We start from the raw sequence: 20,445 nt of genomic DNA, 5'->3' as shown, positions 1-20,445 counted from the left end.
TTTTTTTTAAAGATTTTTTGTTGTTTTCTCTTTGGAATAATTTGAAAAGATTTTGGAGGCTACTGATGTTTCATAATTAAAAGAGTTTGAAAGAGCCTTTTTTAAGGATATAAAAAAACCTTCAAGATTTTTTGTGTTTTCTCTTTGAAATAATTTAAAAATAGCTTGGGGGCTCTTGATATATAATTTTTAAAGAATTTGAAAAAGTCTTAGGAGCCTCTAGAATATGACGGAATATTGAAAATTTTTTGTGTCTTTTCTTCGAAACAATCGGAAAAGATCTAGAAGGCCCCTAATATTCCGTTTTTAAAAGAGTTAAAAGTTTTAAAGGCCCTTGGTGTCTTTTTTAATAATATGAAAATATCGTCAGTGTTTCTGGTGACTTTTTTTTAAAGAAAGTGACAGAATTTTGAAAATCTTTTGTGTTTTCTCTTAGGGGCCCTTTGTTTCTTTTTTAAGAATATGAAAAAGCCTTGAAGGTTTCTGGTGTCTTTATTTTTATACAATGTGACGGAACTTGAAAATCTTTTGTGTTTTCTCGTTGAAACAATTTGAAGAGATCTTGGAGGCTTCTGGTGTTTTATTTTTAGAAGAGTTTGAATGAGCCTTTTTTAAGAATATCAAAACCTTGGGGCTTCTTGGTGTCCTTTATTTTTAAAGAATGCGACAAGATCTTTAAGATCTTTTGTGTTTTCTCTTTAAAACAATTTGAAAAGCCCTTGGAGGCTCTTAATGTTTCGTTTTTAAAAGCGTTTAAGAATCTTAGGGGCTATTAGTGTCTTTTTTTAAGATTATGAAAAAACCTTAATGGTCCCAGCCCTGGAGTCTTTATTTTTAAAGAATGAGACTGAATCTTAAAAATCTTTTGTGTCTTCGCTTTGAAACAATTTAAAAAGTATTGGAAGCTCCTGTTGTTCTATTTTTAAAAAACATTTTGAAAGATTTATGAGGGCCTTTAGGGTTTTTTAACAACACTAAAAAAACCTGGGGATCTTTGGCGTCTTTATTTTCGAAGAAAGTGACGCGACCTTTAGAATCTTTTGTGTTTTGTTTTCGGAGCAATTCGAAAAGATCTTGGAAGCTTTTAATGTTTCGTTTTTAAAAGAGTCTAAGTGTGGTTTCTTGGTTAGTTTGTCATTTATTCTAAGAGAAATAATTATAGGTTATGGATTTGAAGTTATTCTTTCTTTATTAGGCAAGTAAGTGGAAAATGTTTATAATTTTTTAAAGTTTTACACAAAAACAGTAGAAGTCTTTTTTTGGAAACAATTTAGATTAGCGGGAAAATAATTTTCAAAAATTGTCAAAAAAAGCTAAATAATTATTGCACGGAAGCGAGCTCGTTTTTGTCGTGTGACGCCACATATTCTCGTATTGCTTAACGAACGTCGAAGACCAGGTGCGTTTTTTGGTTAGTTTGTCATTTATTTCAATTAATTTTTCAAATTTCATCATCAATAAAACCATTTTTGCGAGGTTTAGTTTAGTTATTGTCACAACCCATTAATTATAGAACCGAATATTTCGCGCCACCTGGACGCAACACCCTCGCCGTAAAATTGAATAACCCGATTCTTGTCGAGCAAACAAGTCAATATTATTTTTGCATAATAAAAACGTGCACACAAATACGTCGAGCAGACAGCCGGACTACGTTCTACGCGAATATGTAAATCCCGCACAAATACCCGCCGACTCTTTTTTTGCTAAACTTTCCCCCAGCCGCCACTTTACCGCTAAGTGTTTCCAAAACAAGGAAAAGCCTGACTCGACTCTTTCGACGAAACCTCGCCGAAAACAAACAAGCTCCCGCTTACGTAAGCCGGCTGTAATACGGCCTAAGTTCGCAACAACAACAACAAGAAACTCACACTTACCCCGCCTTTCTCACCGCACCGGTGCAGTTGAAAGATGCTGCAGCAGTCCCCGTCTGCTTGGCTTTGTAAGGGGAGTTCATGACGCTCTCGCCGTCATCCTCGTCGGACACGGCTGTCGTCAGCGACATGCGATCATCGTCGGATATCTGAAAGAAACAGACGAAATATAGAGAAACTGCCGTACCCGGTTATGTAACCAGTAAGTTCAAATGGATATTGATCTTTAAAATTTTACGTACTATGCGCGTATTGCTGGTGTATACATGGGGTGTAAAAGACGCTGTAAAACTCTCAAAATGTTACGGTCGTTAATTTTATGCGTTATAAAAATCCGGTCATATTTTCACGTATCAGCGGGTATGCGGAAAATTTACCGAAAACAATTGGACGAATTTCGATAAAATTTATTGGAGCGTTTCGGATCTTGAACGCTGGGGCGAAGGCTTATGATGTATTTATGTAGTTACTGGCCTATGAAAAATTATCGGGAGGGTCTGGGTCGGTTGGGCCAAAACAACGTTTTTTGTGGATTTTCAAGCTAAAAATAGTTGCTGTAGGGATAAAATTATATTCTTAGTATTTTAAAATAATTTGACTATTAAGCACGTACAGATAAGCATCACCAGCGACGGAAGAAGAAAAAACTCAGCTACAGTTTACACAAAGTTCGAATCGAAATTATTCTGCGTGACATATATTTCCCATTAAAGATAGCTCCAATCGTATAATTTTCGCTTAAACTAAGTAACAATTTTTGTTTAGACTGAGATATCTCGCACGACAGGAGTTAAATTGTGTATATCAGTGCATCAATCTGCTATTTCGTGTCCATTATTTAAACGTATCACGATCTAGTTCGTGCCACAATCTCTGCCATGCAACTCAAATATTATTATTATACTATTCCCACATGGTGTAGTCAAGCAGAACACCCCATCTATTAATCAATTTACAAATGACTGAACGTCAACACTGGCCGCTCTCCATCTGCTATCCATCATAATCGGACCGCTTTCGGGTCAAGTAGTTTTTGATCCGGGAAAGGGGAAGGTAAATATTGCCAAGGTGGTTAAAGGGGTTGTCCAAAGTTGGGGTTTAAAATAAATTCTGAAAGCATCCAAAACGTAAACTTTATTTTCAAGAATTAAATCCATTAAGTCGAAACTAAATATTTTTCTGCTCAGCACAGGATTCGTTTCGGACCCATGTAATAGACACAATAAATAACAAATCATTTCGGTCTTAAGCTTCGACTCGAATAATGAAAACTCTAAAAGTATCTTTTTACAGGCCCTCGAAATTCGATCGCGGAAAATGGGCTTTCCTCCTCCTCCGCGAATATAACTTCCAATTAAAAGTTGGAAGTTGATCGCAACGGCTGTAAAACAATACTTAACCGGAGAATAAAGCCGAATTAATGCACTTTTCGCTCAAATTAAAAAACTGTAGCGCTTTTGAGTGACGTTTGAATAGAAATTTCCAAAAAGTTGAAATTAATTGAGTTAATTAGGAAACTTCATGCATTGCATTCTGTAATTACGAACATGATACAAAATTCGTAAATAAATTCTATTTTTGGCTTAACCTTTCGGTTCGTGACGTTCCGGTCCAATTAGCATTAGTGCATACAAGAGACGCAATTGAATTGCATCAATACACGAATAAAATAAATCTACGCATCGTAACATCATTTTAATACAGGCGATTTTCCGGGAATTACGTTTGTTAAAATTGCACAAAATTAAACTAAAATTAAAACCGAATTTGCTGAAACAATGAAATTGATGGTTTCGTTGAAGTTCGACTAATTTATTTTGAAACGTGTGCACGACTGCAGATTAACAAATAACGAAATTGTGGTGGCGGAAATTTCCGACAACGCTGTGATAGATTTTTCAATTTGTGACAGGTTTACCATTTATTTGAATAATAATTTTTATCTCTGCCCTTTGCGTTTAATTCCGTCCAGTTTTTATCTCCGCGTGCGGATTATTCAGTGTGTGGAATTGTGTGAATTCAAAATTAATTATTACAATATATTAACTAGGCAATTATTGAATAATTTTTAATTACCTCTCATAATTGACTAAAGGAAACTAATTCAGAAGACGACAGGACAACAGCGAAAGAGAGAAGTCATTAAAAGCGGCTAAATTTAGCTCAAACTCATTTGTTTTGTTGAAATGTGGTTTATTTTCGTTGGACGAATGACAAGGGATATAAAAAATTAATAAATTGGTTTTAGGAACATTTCATCTCATTTCTTAATAATGTTGGTAACACCGTAATCCCGCAATTCGTATTACCAACCGCTAAAAGCTGTTCCAAAAATTGTTTAACCCAAAATCGCAGAGAATTTACTATCTCTGTTGACTCCAAAGGAAAAGAGAATGAAAGAAAGAGAAGAGAAATTGAGAATGGCAAAAGAGCTGATAAAAGATGAAAAATAGAGAAAGAAATAAACAAGAGCGAAAGGCGAAAAGGTAGAAAAAGGGAAATAAGAAAAAAAAAAGATCAAAATAAAAAAACAAAGATAGATTGGGAGAGGCAGAAAGAGAATACCGAAGGACAAGAAAAGAAAAGGAGAGTGGTGGAGAAGAGACAAGAAGAGAGGGAGAAGAAAAACCGGGAGAAAAGGAACACGTAAAGAAGGAAGAGGAGTGAAAGCACAAAAGAATCTTTGAAATTTTAAATATAGGGAGAGAAAATGAGAAGGAAAGTAGAGAGGAAGTAAAAGAGAATGAAAACAGAAGAAAGATAAAGATCTAGAGGAAGAGAGAAAGAAGGAGTCAAAAAATAAAATTTCAAATTAAAAAACTATTATAGACTGGAACAAGTAGAAGAAAAACCAGGGGAAAAGAAACAGGTAGAGAAAAATAAACAGAGGAAGTGCGAGTAAAAGAGAGCACGAAATATTCAACGAAATCAAGAAACGAAGGGAAGAGTGGGGAAAATCAAATGCAAAGAGAATGAGAATAAAAGCAACAAAATGCATTAAGAAAGGGATGAGAGAGTGAGAGAAGGAAAGAGATATTGAAAAAAGGAAAAGGGATAACGAAAGAACAAAAATATAGAGAAATAGAGAATGAAAGAAATAATAGTGAAATGTAGGGGATAAAGGTAGAACCGGGGAAATAAAAAAGATTGGTTGAGGTAGAAATAGAAAAGGATACCGAAGGAAAAGAAACATAAGGAAAGTGGGTAAGATGATATAGAAAGAACACTTGGGGAAAGATAAATCAAAGGAAGTCGTAATGAAAGTGAGTACGAAAGAATCAATGAAATTAAAAAAGAGCGAGCTAAAACCGACTTCAAAACGTTAGCCAATGACTAAGAAACAGAGAAACGTATGAGTAAATAAAAAAGAGACGATGAGCAAATATAAAAAGAAATTGAGAAAACAAATAAAAGAGGAGTGGAGAGGAAACAACTAGAGAGTGGAAAAAGAGTGAAAAAAGGGGGAAAGAATGAAGGAGAGGAAGTGGAGAGAAAACAACATAGATTGAAACTAAAGAAAGGTCTAAAGAAAAAGAGAATGAAAGAAAGAAAAGAGAGAGTGAAAAGTACAAAAGGGATGATAAAAGAAGTAATATATGAAGAGACAGATAGTGATAAAAACCAAAGTGAAAAAGGAGTGGGAAAAGAATAAAGAAAACATTTTTCTCTAAGCTGTGAACTCGAAAAATGGGAAAATTAAAAAAGAAATTGAAAAACTGAAAATTTTAGAAAGGCACAAACTGAAAAATCGAACAATTGAAGAAGAAAAAAAGTCAAAAATCCTTAAATTGAAATATCGATAAATTGAGACATCGAAAGTTGAAAAATCGAGAAATCGAAAATACGAAAAATTCTACAATTATGATGTTTCATTTTTGTTTCCAAAAATCTTGATGTGGAAGATAAAAATTCAACACGGATTCATAGATCACAAGCTCAGGATTGTAATTTGAGCAGGATTTTTTAAACTATTTTTCCTTGGCTCTATACATATCTAACGTGTCATAGACTTAAGTGTCATTGATGATCACCCTGTATTTATGGGCGTTAACATAAAGAAATGTTTGCAGAATCATTTAGCTGAAAAAATGATCAAAAAAATGGAAAATCAAACTAATGAAAAATTATAAACAAAAAAATTCAGAAGGTGAAAACTCGAAAAATTTTAAAATTAAAAACTAGAAAAATTACAAAGCGAAAAATCAAAAAACGAGAGGTTAAACAATCGAGAAATTAAAAATCTATAAACAAAATTCGCAAATTTGGCCATTAAGAATTCTGGAAAAAGTCGAAAAATCAAAATATTGAAAAATTCCAAAACTAAAATATCAAAAAAATAAAACATGAAAAAAATGAGAAACCGAAAACTAGAAAAATCGAAATATTGCAGAATTGAAAAAGTGAAAAATCAAAATTTTGTGAAGCCCAGAAATCGAGATATGAAAAAATTGAAAAGTTTAAAATTTGCAAAAATTAAATTACCGAATAACTGAAAAATCAAGAAGCCAAAACATCAAAAAATCGACGACTTGGAGAATTAAAAAAGAGAAAAAAAGAATCAAAAAGTCGAAAAATGGAAATATTGAAACATTCCAAAGCTGAAATATCAAAACATTGAAAAATGGAAGAAAAATTATAGAACTGAAAAACTGAAAAATCAAAAAATTGAAAAATTCGAAAACTGAAAGATCGAAAAATTGCAAATTCGAAAAATTGAAAAATCGAGAAACCGAAAAGTCGAAAAATGAAACTCGAAAAATCGAAGTGTTGAAGAATTGAAAAACTGTAGTATGGAAATTTTGAAAAGCTGAGAAATGGAGAAATAGGAAATTTAAAAAACCTATTAACCGAGAAATTGAGAAATCGGAAAATCGAAAATTTAGCAACATCGAAAATTGAAACATTGAAAAATTGAAAAACTCAAGAAGAAAAAAAACTCAAAAATCCTAAAACTGAACATGAAAAAAATGAGAAACCGAAAACTAGAAAAATCGAAATATTGCAGAATTGAAAAAATGAAAAATCAAAATTTTGTGACGCCCAGAAATCGAGATATGAAAAAATTGAAAAGTTTAAAATTTGCAAAAATTAAATTACCGAATAACTGAAAAATCAAGAAGCCAAAACATCAAAAAATCGACGACTTGGAAAATTAAAAAAGAGAAAAAAAAATCAAAAGTCGAAAAATGGAAATATTGAAACATTCCAAAGCCGAATTATCAAAACATTGAAAAATGGAAGAAAAATTATAGAATTGAAAAACTGAAAAATCGAAAAATTGAAAAATTCGAAAACTGAAAGATCGAAAAATTGCAAATTCGAAAAATTGAAAAATCGAGAAACCGAAAAGTCGAAAAATGAAAGTCGAAAAATCGAAGTGTTGAAGAATTGAAAAACTGAAGTATGGAAATTTTGAAAAGCTGAGAAATGGAGAAATAGGAAATTTAAAAAATCTATTAACCGAGAAATTGAGAAATCGGAAAATCGAAAATTTAGTAACATCAAAAATTGAAACATTGAAAAATTGAAAAATTCAAGAAGAAAAAAAACTCAAAAATCCTAATACTGAAATATCGATAAACTGAGAAATCGATAGTTAAAAAATTGAGAAATAGAAAATTCGAAAAATATTATACTTACGATTTTGACATTTTTTCCAAAAATCTGGATGTCCGAAACAAAAAGGCAACACGGATTCATAAACCACAAGTTCAGAACTCTATTTATTACTTTTTAACTTTCAAATTACATTTATTCGATAAAATTGTAATAATCAAAAAAATTAAAAATAATATCTAGAAATTGAGAAATTGTAAAACTGAAAATTTTAAAACTCGAAAAATTGCAAAATTGTGAAATTAAAAAATCGAAAAATGGAATAACTTTAAAATAAAGAAAATCGAAAAATTTTAAAACCTCCATTTGAGTCGAAGGATTTTTTGAACTAATTTTCCTTTGCTCTGTAGTCTGTAGTCCATTTAACTGAAAAAATGATTAAAAAAAGTGGAAAATCATACTAATGAAAAATAGAAAAACTGAAATATTATAAACAAAAAAATTCAAAACTTAAATATCGAATTATCAGAAGGTGAAAACTTGACAATTTTAAAAAACAAGAAAGATTGCAAATCGAAAAATCAAAAAACGAGAAATTGGACAATCGAAAAATTAAAAATCTACAAACATAAATCGCAAATTTGGCCAATCAAAAATCTGAAAAACGAAAGAAAAATTAATTTTAAATTTCCAAAAATTAAATATCGAAAAACTGAAAAATCGAGAAGCCAAAACACCAAAATCAAAAATTCGAAAAATGGAAATATTGAAAAATTCCAAAACTGAAGTAATAAAACATTGAAAAATGGAAGAAAAAAGAGAAAGGTGGAGTGAAAGCAAGTTTTTGAAAAACATCGGAGGGAGAAAAGGGCAAACTAGTGAACATTGTTCGATCCAACTTAGAAATTAAATGAATTAGTTGTTTCGCTTAAACTTTCTTTTCGTTTTTTGTTGTCTCCATTCTTAGTGAACACATATTTTCCTCAATAAATAGGAATTTCTGTTATCTGTTCCTTGCCACTATCGATGTCTTTCCTAATAGCATATCGAGCAAAAACAAAAAGGTCGAACAAAACGGTGCCTCGAGAGACAGCCAAAAACCAAAAATATCGATTATACGCCATTTTCAGTAGTGTTAATGTACTCACGACACCCATAACAAGCCGGACTTATTGTATATTAAGAAGAGAAGGACCCGACAAAGGCGAACCCGGAAAACGGCCAGATGACCCAATTACACTCCATCGGAAAAACCGATCGTCCCAAGTAAATAATTTCCCCCGAAAAAAATCAATTCAAAAATGTCTCCCACATAAAATTGTTGTATCGACCCCTCGAACTGGGTCAAATTTGTTTAATAATTTTAAAAACACAACACACAGACCATAAAGCTAATGGAACATTTATACCCTCCGCAGCCATTATTTCTTTCATTCCAACAACAACTAACCCATTTTTACTCCAATAAACACGATGGATTTACTTTGTCGCTAATGCAAGTCAGGCTTTGTTATCCCACCTGATTTATTCAGAATAATGGCTGTCAGTACACAATGAATTATCCGTTTTTAAATGTATTATGCACGGTCTACCAGGACGTACATTGTACCTGGTGAGCCTTCACCCGTTTCAACACTTGTCTAATCCTCGGGGCAATTAATAACGAAACGTCCCTCAAGACAACGAAACCGAAAATGAAATATCGCCGATTTGTGTTAAATATACACGTCGTGGTTGACATTTTCGCGATAAAACCCCTGGACCATATTTCAATCGGCAGAGATTGATGATATCGCTATGCATGCTACGAAAGCACAAAAATAAACAATTCCGCATTTGCCTGGAGTTCGGAGAAATATGGGGGAGATCATCGACGAAAACAGCACGTCCTAAATCATATCCTGTCTTTTTATTTTCTCTAGACTTTGGAGAACTCCGAGACTTTGTGTTCGCGCAAAAGCATGTAGGAATTAACGTTGATTGTAACTCTTTTGATTAAGCCGGCGAGGTTTTAATGAGAGTCCGTAATCCTTTTTCTTTTTCTGTTACTAAGAACCTCATTATTGCTCTAGACTGTCGTCTAGAATTAAACAAGAGGTTAGTGTCGACATTTCGGTGAAAGTATTGCGCAACATGTATCAATTTAATTTTTTTATTGCCGGGGATCCATAGCGAGCTTCATTGTAGTCCGCTAAGCACCGCTTATTGCGTTTTGTTAGGCAATATGGAGCTTTTTTCGCGAAAGCTCGTACTTTTGTAATTAAACAACGGAGCTCCGTCAACAAAATGAAAATTATTTCATGTCTCTGTACACATTCTATTCATTAATGAAGCTTTGACGTCGGATTTAATCATTTCACCGGCAACAAAAGCACGATAACGAGTTCGTGCTTCGAAGAACCCCTTTGCGACTTCTTTGTGTTTGTAGGCGGAAAAACGCGCTATTTTGGATTGCATTTTTAAATTAGAGGATACTTGCTCAGGTGTCTTGACTTGAGACTCTTCGGAGAAGAGCGCCACTGACAAACAAAGCTCTCGCGGATCGAGAGTGCTACAATAAGCCTTTTTGCGGACAAAGGAAAAATTTAAAAGCGACGGCTGGAAGAAAGGGAGTATAAGGAACAAAGAAGTATCAATTCGGGATCGATGCGGCGAATATTAGCTGCAAGTAATTACTTAAGTGTTAATCAAAAAGGAAAATTCGAAATCGCACCCAGACTCAGGCCAAACTGGAAAGTCAATACGCGGATTTTTCCGCCCCACGAGTGTGTTTGATCCTTAAATTTGACCCACATTTCGTGAGTGGCATCCAACTTTTGTAAAACTTTCGATCGGGCTTTTATGATGTAATGGGAGCCGCTAGTTTCGAGTTCGTAATGCAGTGTTGCAGCTAAATGTAGCCCTTGCATTTAAATCTGTTATTATCGTTGGAGAGCTAGTCATATCTACGTGCTGAAACTGAAATGTCAAGAGAGATAAAAATATTTGGTTAATCTTGTCTTGAGTGCGCGAGATGGAGAGATAATTGCTCACAAAGGTCTGGCCAAATTACAAGTGTTTGTTTAAAAGGTTTGTTGCTATTTCCGTAAATAAAGTAGATAAGGGGGCTTTGTGCAGACGGAATGGAAAGCGATAATATCGCGAGCTAGGACAGGAGGAAATGAAAATTTGGAAATTATGGCTGCTTTAGTTTTATCAGTCAAACTAAACGTGTTGTAATTAGTAGTTATTTAAGAAATATTGTGGCCAAAATGTTTTATTTTTTTGATAATGATGATGGTTATAGAAAATTTTGAATTCGAAACTGAATTTTCTAAACTGTACATTAGATTGTTTTTTTTGGCAAAATGAATGTGTATTTAATTACAGAGGGATCAAAAAATTGCACCCTAAGTCTATGACACGTTGTGTATTGAGCAAATAAAAAATAATTAAAAAAAATCCAATATAGGTCCATGATTTTGCGATTTCCTCAATTTTAAAATTTTTCCAATGGTCAGATTGGCGATTTTTTGATTGTTCAACATTTTGTTTTTTGATTTTTCGTTTCGATTTGCAATTTTTCTAGTTTCTCATTTTAAATGTTCGATTTTTCATCTTCTGAATATTCCCATTTTTCAATTATTAATTGTTCTTTTTTGATTTCCAAGATTTTTTTTTTCAATTTTTCATTTTTCAATTTTTCATTGTTTTGATTTTACAGTTTTTGGATAATTTTTTCAATTGAATCAATTCGCAATTTGTTTCTCTATGTTGACGTTATGTTATAAATACAGAGTGATCAAAAATGGCACACTAAATCTATGACATTCATTTTTCAAATTTTTAGTTGGCCAAAATTTGCGATTTTTGTTTTTCAGTTTTTAGTTTTGAAATTTTCCTTTTCTCAACTTTCGAATTTTTCAATTTTTTATTTTTTGTCTTTCAATTTTTAGACTTTTCAATTTCTTGATTTTTAATCTGCCAATTTTTCGATCTATCAATGGTGACAGTTTTTCAATTTTTCATTGTTTTGATTTTTCGATTTTTTAAGCAGTTTTTTATTGAATGATCCTGCCAATTTTTATTTAGTTAATGCTTATACAGGGTGATCAAACAATGCCACACTAAGTCGTTGATCTTTACTGAGTAAAGAAAAATAATTTAAAAAACCCAACGTAGGTTCCATAAATCTTCGATTTCCTCTATTTTAAAATGATTTCGCTATTCGATATTTTAATTTTAGAGTTTTGAAAATTTTCGAATTTTCAGTTTTTCATTTGTTGAATTTTTAGATATTATTTTTCGTTTTTCCAATTTTTCGATTGGCCAAATTTGCAATTTTTGTGACCCGATTTTTCCATTTCTCAATTTCTCAGTTTTTCAATTCTTTAACATTTAGATTTTTCGACTTTTCGTTTTCTGGATTTTTCAATTTTTCGATCTTTCAGTTTTGGAATTTTTTAATATTTCGATTTTTCAATTTTTCAATTCAGTAATTTTTCTTCCATTTTTCGATGTTTTGATACTTCAGTTTTGGAATTTTTCAATATTTCCATTTTTCGAATTTTTGATTTTTTTTCTCGATTTTTTATTTTTCGATTTTTAAATTTTAGATATTTTTTTATTTTTCAAGTCGTCGATTTTTTTGTTTTGGCTTTTCGAGTTTTCAGTTTTTCGGTATTTTAATTTTTGGAAATTTTAAAATTTTCAATTTTTCGATATCTCAATTTCTTGATTAACAATTTTTTTAATTTTCCCATTTCTCGATTTCTCGGATTTACAAAATTTCAATTTTTAACTTTTTCAATTCTGCAAAATTTCGATTTTTCGACTTTTTGGTTTCCCAATTTTTCAATTTTTCTATGTTTCAATTTTGGAATATTTCTATTTTTCTATTTTTCAGTTTTTCAGTTCTTTAATTTTTCTTTCATTTTTCAAAGTTTTTATGTTTCAGTTTTGGAATTTTCCAATATTTTGATTTTTCGATTTTTTCCAGATTTTTCATTGGCCAAATTTGCGATTTTTGTTTATAGATTTTCAATTTTTCTAGTTTTTAATTCTAGAATTTTCGAGTTTTTACCTTCTGAATATTCGATATTTAAATTTTGAATTTTTTATTTATAATTTTTCAATTTTTCATTAGTTTGACTTTCCATTTTTTTGGCATTTTTTCAGTTAAATGATTCTGCAAACTTTTCTTTCTGTTAACGCCTATAAATACAGGGTGATCATAAATGCCACTAAGTCTATGATACTTTAGATATGTATAGAGCAAAGGAAATATAGTTTAAAAAATCTTTTGGCCCAAATAAAGGTTTTAAAACTTTTCGATTTTCCTTATTTTTATGTTTTAAAGTTATTCCACTTTTAAATTTTTAATTTCACAATTTTGCAATTTTTCGAGTTTGAAAACTTTTCAGTTCAATTTTTAGATATTATTTTTCGTTTTTTCGATTGTTACAATTTTATCGAATAAATGTTATTTAAATTTTTTTCTTCGATATCAAGATTTTTGAAAAAAAAAAAAAAAAGAAAATGTAGATATAATAATTTATCGAATTTTCGATTTCGCGGTTCTTCAACTTTCGATTTCTCAATTTATCGATATTTCAGTTTTAGACTTTTTGAATTTTTCGATTTTTCAATTTTTGGCTTTTCTAAATTTTCAATTTGTCGATTTTTCAATTTCTCGATGAATCGGTTTGTTAATTATCCCATTCCTCGATTTCTTAGCTTTTCAAAATTTCAATACTTCAGTTTTTCAATTCTTCAATATTTCGATTTTTCCGCTTTGATTTTTCGACTTTTCGGTTTTCGATGTTTCATTTTGGAATTTTTCAATTTTTTGTTTTTTAGTTTTTCAATTCCCTATTTTTTCTTTCTTTTTTCAATGTTTTGATATCTCAGTTCTGAAACTTCTATTTCCATTTTTCGGCTTCTTGATTTTTCAGTTTTTCGGTATATTAATTTTTGGAAATTTTGGAACTTTCAATTTTTCGACTTCTCATTTTCTCGATTTCTCAGGTTTACAAAATTTCGATTTTTCAGTTTTTCAATTCTTCGATATTTCGATTTTTGACTTTGATTTTTCGACTTTTCGGTTTCTCAATTTTTAAATTTTTCGATATTTCAGTTTTTGAATTTTTCAATTTTTCACATTTTCAATTCTATATTTTTTCTTCCATTTTTCAGTTTCTTGATATTTCAGTTTTGGAATTTTTCAATATTTCGATTTTTCGACGTTTTCCAATTTTTTGATTGCCCAAATATGCGATTTTTTAATAGATTTTCAGTTTTTCGATTGTTCAATTTTTGGTTTTTTGATTTTTTGATTTGCAATTATTCCAGTTTTTAATTTTAAAATTTTCGAGGTTTCACCTTCTGAATATTCCCATCTTTCGATACTTAATTTTTCATTTTTCAATTTTTAATTTTCGAATTTTTCAATTTTTGATTGTTTTGATTTTAAATTTTTTGATCATTTGTTCAGTTGAATTACCCTACAAATTTTCCTTTATGTTAACTCATATAAATACAGGGTGATCAAAAATGGCACATTATATCTATGACCCGTTATTTATAGAGTAAAGAAAAAATAGTTAAAAAATTCCTTGTGTTCAAATCAAGGTTTTCACATTTTTCGATTGTCTTTATTTTAAAGTTATTTCATTTTTAGATTTTTTAGTTTCACAATTTTGCAATTTTTCGAGTTTCACAATTTCTCAATTTTTAGATATTATTTTTCGTTTTCTCGTTTGTTACAATTTTATCGAATAAATGTTACTAGATGTTAAAATGCTTTCAGTTTTTCAATTCTTCAATATTTCGATTTTTTCACTTTGATTTTTCGACTTTTCGGTTTTCGATGTTTCATTTTGGAATTTTTCAATTTTTTGTTTTTCAATTTTTCAATTCCCTAATTTTTCTTTCTTTTTTCAATGTTTTGATATCTCAGTTCTGAAACTTCAATATTTCCATTTTTTGGCTAATTGATTTTTCAGTTTTTCGGCTTATTAATTTTTGGAAATTTTGGAACTTTCAATTTTTCGACTTCTCATTTTCTCGATTTCTCAGGTTTACAAAATTTCGGTTTTTCAGTTTTTCAATTCTTCGATATTTCGATTTTTGACTTTGATTTTTCGACTTTTCGGTTTCTCAATTTTTAAATTTTTCGATATTTCGGTTTTTTAATTTTTCAATTTGTCTATTTTTCAAATTTTCAATTCTATAATTTTTCTTTCATTTTTCAGTTTCTTGATATTTCAGTTTTCGAATTTTTCAATATTTCGATTTTTCGACGTTTTGCAATTTTTTGATTGCCCAAATTTGCGATTTTTAATAGATTTTCAGTTTTTCGATTGTTCAATTTTTGGTTTTTTGATTTTTTGATTTGCAATTATTCTAGTTTTTAACTTTAAAATTTTCGAGGTTTCACCTTCTGAATATTCCCATTTTTCGATTCCTAATTTTTCATTTTTCAATTTTTAATTTTCGGATTTTTCAATTTTTTATTGTTTTGATTTTAAATTTTTTGATCGTTTGTTCAGTTGAATGACCCTACAAATTTTCCTTTATGTTAACTCATATAAATACAGGGTGATCAAAAATGGCACTCTAAATCTATGACCCGTTATTTATCGAGCAAAGAAAAAATAGTTAAAACATTCCTTGGGCTCAAATGAAGGTTTTCACATTTTTCGATTTTGTTTATTTTAAAGTTATTTCATTTTTCGATTTTTTAGTTTCACAATTTTGCAATTTCTCGAGTTTCACAATTTCTCAATTTTTAGATATTATTTTTCGTTTTCTCGTTTGTTACAATTTTATCGAATACATGTTACTAGATGTTAAAATACTTTCAGTTTTTCAATTCTTCAATATTTCGATTTTTCCACTTTAATTTTTCGACTTTTCGGTTTTCGATGTTTCATTTTGGAATTTTTCAATTTTTTGTTTTTCAGCTTTTCAACTCCATAATTTTTCTTTCTTTTTTCAATGTTTTGGTATCTCAGTTCTGGAACTTCTATTTCCATTTTTCGGCTTCTTGATTTTTCAGTTTTTCGGTATATTAATTTTTGGAAATTTTGGAACTTTCAATTTTTCGACTTCTCATTTTCTCGATTTCTCAGGTTTACAAAATTTCGATTTTTCACTTTTTCAATTCTTCGACATTTCGATTTTTGACTTTGATTTTTCGACTTTTCGGTTTCTCAATTTTTAAATTTTTCGATATTTCGGTTTTTGAATGTTTCAATTTGTCTATTTTTCAAATTTTCAGTTCTATAATTTTTCTTTCATTTTTCAGTTCCTTGATATTTCAGTTTTGGAATTTTTCAGTATTTCGATTTTTCGACGTTTTCCAATTTTTTGATTCCCCAAATATGCGATTTTTTAAATAGATTTTCAGTTTTTCGATTTTAAAATTTTCGAGTTTTCACCTTCTGAATATTCCCATTTTTCAATTCTTAATTTTTCATTTTTCAATTTTTAATTTTTGAATTTCCAATTTTTCATTGTTTTGATTTTCAATTTTTTGATCATTTGTTCAGTTGAATGATCCTACAAATTTTCCTTTATGTTAATTCATATAAATACAGGGTGATCAAAAATAGCACATACATCTATGACCCGTTATTTATCAAGCAAAGAAAAAATAGTTAAAAAATTCCTTGGGCCCAAATGAAGGTTTTCACATTTTTAGATTTTCTTTATTTTAAAGTTATTTCATTTTTCGATTTTTTAGTTTCACAATTTTTCAATTTTTCGAGTTTTACAATTTCTCAATTTCTGGATATTATTTTTCGTTTTTTCGTTTGTTACAATTTTATCGAATGAACGTTATTTAAATGTTTAAAAGTAATACAGTTCTGAACTTGTGGTTGAATTTTCGTCTTCGATAACAAGATTTTTTGGAAACAAAATCAAAAATCATAATTGTAGAATTTTTCGGATTTTCGATGTCTGGATTTTTCAACTTTCGATCTCCCAATTTATCGATATTTCAGTTTTAGCATTTTTTACTTTTTTCTTCTTCAATTTTTCGCTTTTTCAACTTTTCAATTTGTGACGTTTCAAAATTTTCAATTTTTCGATTAATAGGTTTTTTGAATTTTCCCATTTCTCGATTTCTCAGCTTTTCAAAATTTCGAATCTACAGTTTTTTTTTCAATTCTTCAATATTTCGATTTTTCGACGTTTCGGTTTCGGTTTTGGATTTTTTTATGTTTCAATTTTTGATCATTTTTTCAGTTGAAAGATTCTGCAAACTTTTCTTTATGTTAAACCTATAAATACATCATACATACATCCCCACCAATAATGTAATGACGTCATCTTAAAATCGTACGTAGTAAATGGTTATTAAATTGTATGAAATAACATATTCAATACGTGTAGTCTATGAATCCGATTTTTTTATAATTGCTTATACAGGGTAAAAAAAATTAACGAATGAGTCAATTTACAACAAGAAAACTTACGAAATTCCACAGATTTTTCTCCAAATATCCCCCCAAGGTTTCCCCCAAGCAAAATAATAACACCCCATTTATTTAATTTCCCTACACGCCCTCATTAGTTGTCCATATTCACCTAGTGTAATTCAAGCGCACCTCCCGCCCAGTATTATATCGCATCCTGGCTTAGTTTCTCCGTGAAAAGTTCGTCGGAAAAGTCCGCTCGGAAATTAGTTTAGTTAGAGAGATGAAAAATCCGAGCGCACAAAAACCCAATTTTCTCGGCACTTCCACTACTTGCTTATCATATTTGACGTGTTGATGAAAACGGTATCGATCATGTGACTTCAATTTAGGCCGATATACAATCAGGTCCATTAAAGGGGAGATTTTCGTCGGCAGCGAAAATATTGAAAGAAAAATTAATGAGAGAAAAAATTCGCCAACTCTCCAACTTCCGCTCCAACTCCAACCCGACGACGAATTCAAAACACCTCCCCCGGATTATGTTATTTGCCCATCGTTCATCCCCCATTAATAAAACTCACAACACGAACTCCAAACTTCCCGCAACCCTTGCGTTGTTTACCGTCCTCCCGATGAATTTTTTATTTTTCTTTTTATAGGTGTTGGGCTCTTTTAATAAAAATTTTTATTTTTTTATTCTGTCTTTTATACATCGTAACGTTTTTATGGGGTTTGTCTGCGTCTAGTTTTATCACTCTCTCCGGTCGGTTTGTTCTTGGAATTTCCGCGATCCCTGCAGGGCCGGCTCAGGTGAGAATTAAATCGCGCATTAATCATCCGCGTGGCACAATTGCAACGTCGTTGCGGAAAAATTTGAAAGCAATTGACGGAGGCGGGCCCCTGCAGCACTCCAATTAAGAAAAATCGCCCCGGAAATGACTTTCAGGTTTGATTCCGGGCTTGCACCATTTTTCATTCAAGGAGCTTTGTTTGATAAAGCTTTTAAAATGGGGTTTATTGCGACTGGGGGTGAATTCGTAAACGCCACCCTGGATGTATTAAGGCGAATGCAATTAATTAACAGAGTGGAAGAGAAACGAAAGAAAATGTACCAGGGGGTGTCATTCGGCGCTGTTTAATATGTCCGCGTAAATTCCAGATTCAACAACAAGAACACTGGAAGAATATTCCTGTGATTGAGTATCGCAGCCAAATCAGAGCGAAATTCGACATAAATTTCTAGGCACTTGTCACATTACTTATGGAAACGCGGAAAATCGATCCTCTTTTAAATATTTCAAATACTCCTCAATAATCCCGCGTGGGATTTGATTTCTGTAAAATTCATGAAACGTTAATCAAAACCGTGGGCTAACTACTTTTTGGTCGGGATTCGTCGTAGGTGGTTCAAAATTTGGAGCGTCGCGACGTCGATAACGTTTTACAGTCGACGGGAGATACAATAAGCGTCTTCCTCCCCGCTAAAATATTCCCATTTACGTAATGCGGAAAGGGAATACAATTTTCGCGATTCATCTCTTTCTATTCCCAGAGATTATTTATTTCGAGGCTGCAGCGTATGCCGGGGTGGTGGATGGGAAATGTGAAATAATATTGGGGTGGTTTGATCGTTATTCGAAAGTGCAAAATGCCCGTTTTATTTGGGCATTAAAGGGAGGAGATACAGATGTTTGAGGTATTTATAGAGAGCGTGGGTTGATGTAAGTTGAGAGCGGAGACTCCGGTAATTTTTTCGGGGAAATCCGGGCTTCCGGAAACTGGGTGGTGCGGAGGTCGGGTTACCTTTGGTGGATTTATATGGAGAACGATTTTTGGTTGGAGTTAGCGGTACGGGGAAATCGAGTATGAATTTAAAGCACTTGTAGTGCAACAGTTGTGGTGTACTGTTATACGTCTTTCATAATGTATGTTAGGAAATTAAAATGTAGATGGTAAAATGCTAACCAAATTTTGTCTGCTCATTCCTACCAACACTGAAATTATATAAATACATTTTAAAAATAACATGCTCCCCCATTTGTGACTCATGAATCCGTGTTGAGTTTTAGCTCAGGGATCCAGATTTTCGTGAACAAAATCAAAATTGTAGATATAATGATTTGACGAATTTCCGATTTCTCGATTTTTCAACATTCGATTTCCGAATTTTTTGATATTACAGTTTTATTATTTTTAAAATTTTCGAATTTTCGGTTTCTCAATTTCTCGAAAAATCGATCTTTCATTTTTCCATTTATCGATTTTTCAGATTGTCACTTTTTTAATACTTCTATTTTAAAATTTTTCAATTTCTTAGATTTTAGATTTTTCGACTTATCGATTTCCCGATTTTTCAATTTTTCGAGTTGTGAATTTTTTTAATTTTTCAACTTTGAATTTTTCGATTTTTCAATTTTACATTTCAATTTTGGAATTTTTCAATATTTCGATTTTTAGACCTTTTGATTTTTTGATGTTTCGATTTCTCGATTTTTCAGTTTTCGATTTTAATTCTTCAGTTTTTGAAATTTAAAATTTTTTTATTTCTAAATTTTTCAATTTTTCAGTTCTTTGATAATTCTATTTCTAAATTTTTCTAAATTTTTCAAATTTATAAATTCTAGATTTTTTAACTTTCGATCTTTCAATTTTTCGATATTTCAGTGTTGAGATTTTTCAGTTTTTCTATTTTTCAAATATTCTATTTCTAAATTTTTTCATTTCTCAATTTGTCAACTTGTCAGTGTTTCGATTTTTCAATTTTTCGATTCTGCAATTTCTGGATGTTTCAGTTTTCGAATTTTTCAGTTTTTTGATTCTTCAATTTTTTTTCTAGCTGTCAATTTTTGGATATATCATTTGTCAAAGTTTTCAATATCTCGATTTTTCGACTTTTTGGTTACTTTTTTTCGATTGTTTATTTTTTCGATTTTTAAATTTTAGCTTTTTCAATTTTTTAACTCATCGATTTTTTGATGTTTCGATTTCTCGATTTTTCAGTTTTTCGGTATTTTGAAGTTTCAATTTTAAAAATTTTTAATTTTTCAGTTCTTGGATAATTCAATTTGTAAATTTTTCGAATTTTTAAATTCTCGATTTTGTAACTTTCGATTTTTCAGTAATTGTTCAATAATTCAGTTTTAGGATTTTTGAGTTTTTATTCCTCAGTTTTTCGATTTTTTAATGTCTGGATTTTTAATTTTTCAGTTACTCCATATTAAATTTTTTCATATTTCAGTCTTGGAATTTTTCCGTTTTTCGATTCTTCAAATTTTGAAAATATCGATTTTTTCATTTTTGGATTTCTTAATTTTCAGATGTTTCCAATTTTTTGATTTTTAAATTTTCCAATTTATGACGTTTCTAAATTTTCGATTTTTCGATTTCTCAATTTCCCGATTAATCGATTTTTTGACGTTCCCATTGCTCGATTTCTCAACTTTTTATGTTTCGACTTTTCAATTTTTTGATTTTTTAAATTTTCGATTTTTAGACCTTTTGATTTTTTGATGTTTCGATTTCTTGATTTTTCAGTTTTCGATTTTAATTCTTCAGTTTTTGAAATTTAAAATTTTTTTATTTCTAAATTTTTCAATTTTTCAGTTCTTTGA

At 30.6% G+C, this 20,445-nt stretch overlaps 1 protein-coding gene across 11 annotated transcripts in view; it reads right to left on the bottom strand.

The window, feature by feature from the left end:
- Positions 1–20,445, bottom strand: part of Sif (still life) — a 253,253-nt gene that overhangs the window by 129,080 nt on the left and 103,728 nt on the right. For all 11 annotated transcript variants that reach the window (XM_064066373.1, XM_064066374.1, XM_064066375.1 and 8 more), the window contains one exon: positions 1,878–2,023. In XM_064066373.1, the coding sequence (XP_063922443.1) occupies positions 1,878–2,023 (146 nt within the window). The remainder of the gene's footprint in view (positions 1–1,877; positions 2,024–20,445) is intronic.

This window comes from Zophobas morio, unplaced genomic scaffold, assembly GCF_036711695.1.
Source record: "Zophobas morio isolate AGI-343-1 ecotype UQ-CSIRO unplaced genomic scaffold, CSIRO_AGI_Zmor_V1 ptg000028l, whole genome shotgun sequence".
NCBI lineage: Eukaryota > Metazoa > Arthropoda > Insecta > Coleoptera > Tenebrionidae > Zophobas > Zophobas morio.
This window is presented reverse-complemented; position numbering and strand designations above follow the sequence as displayed.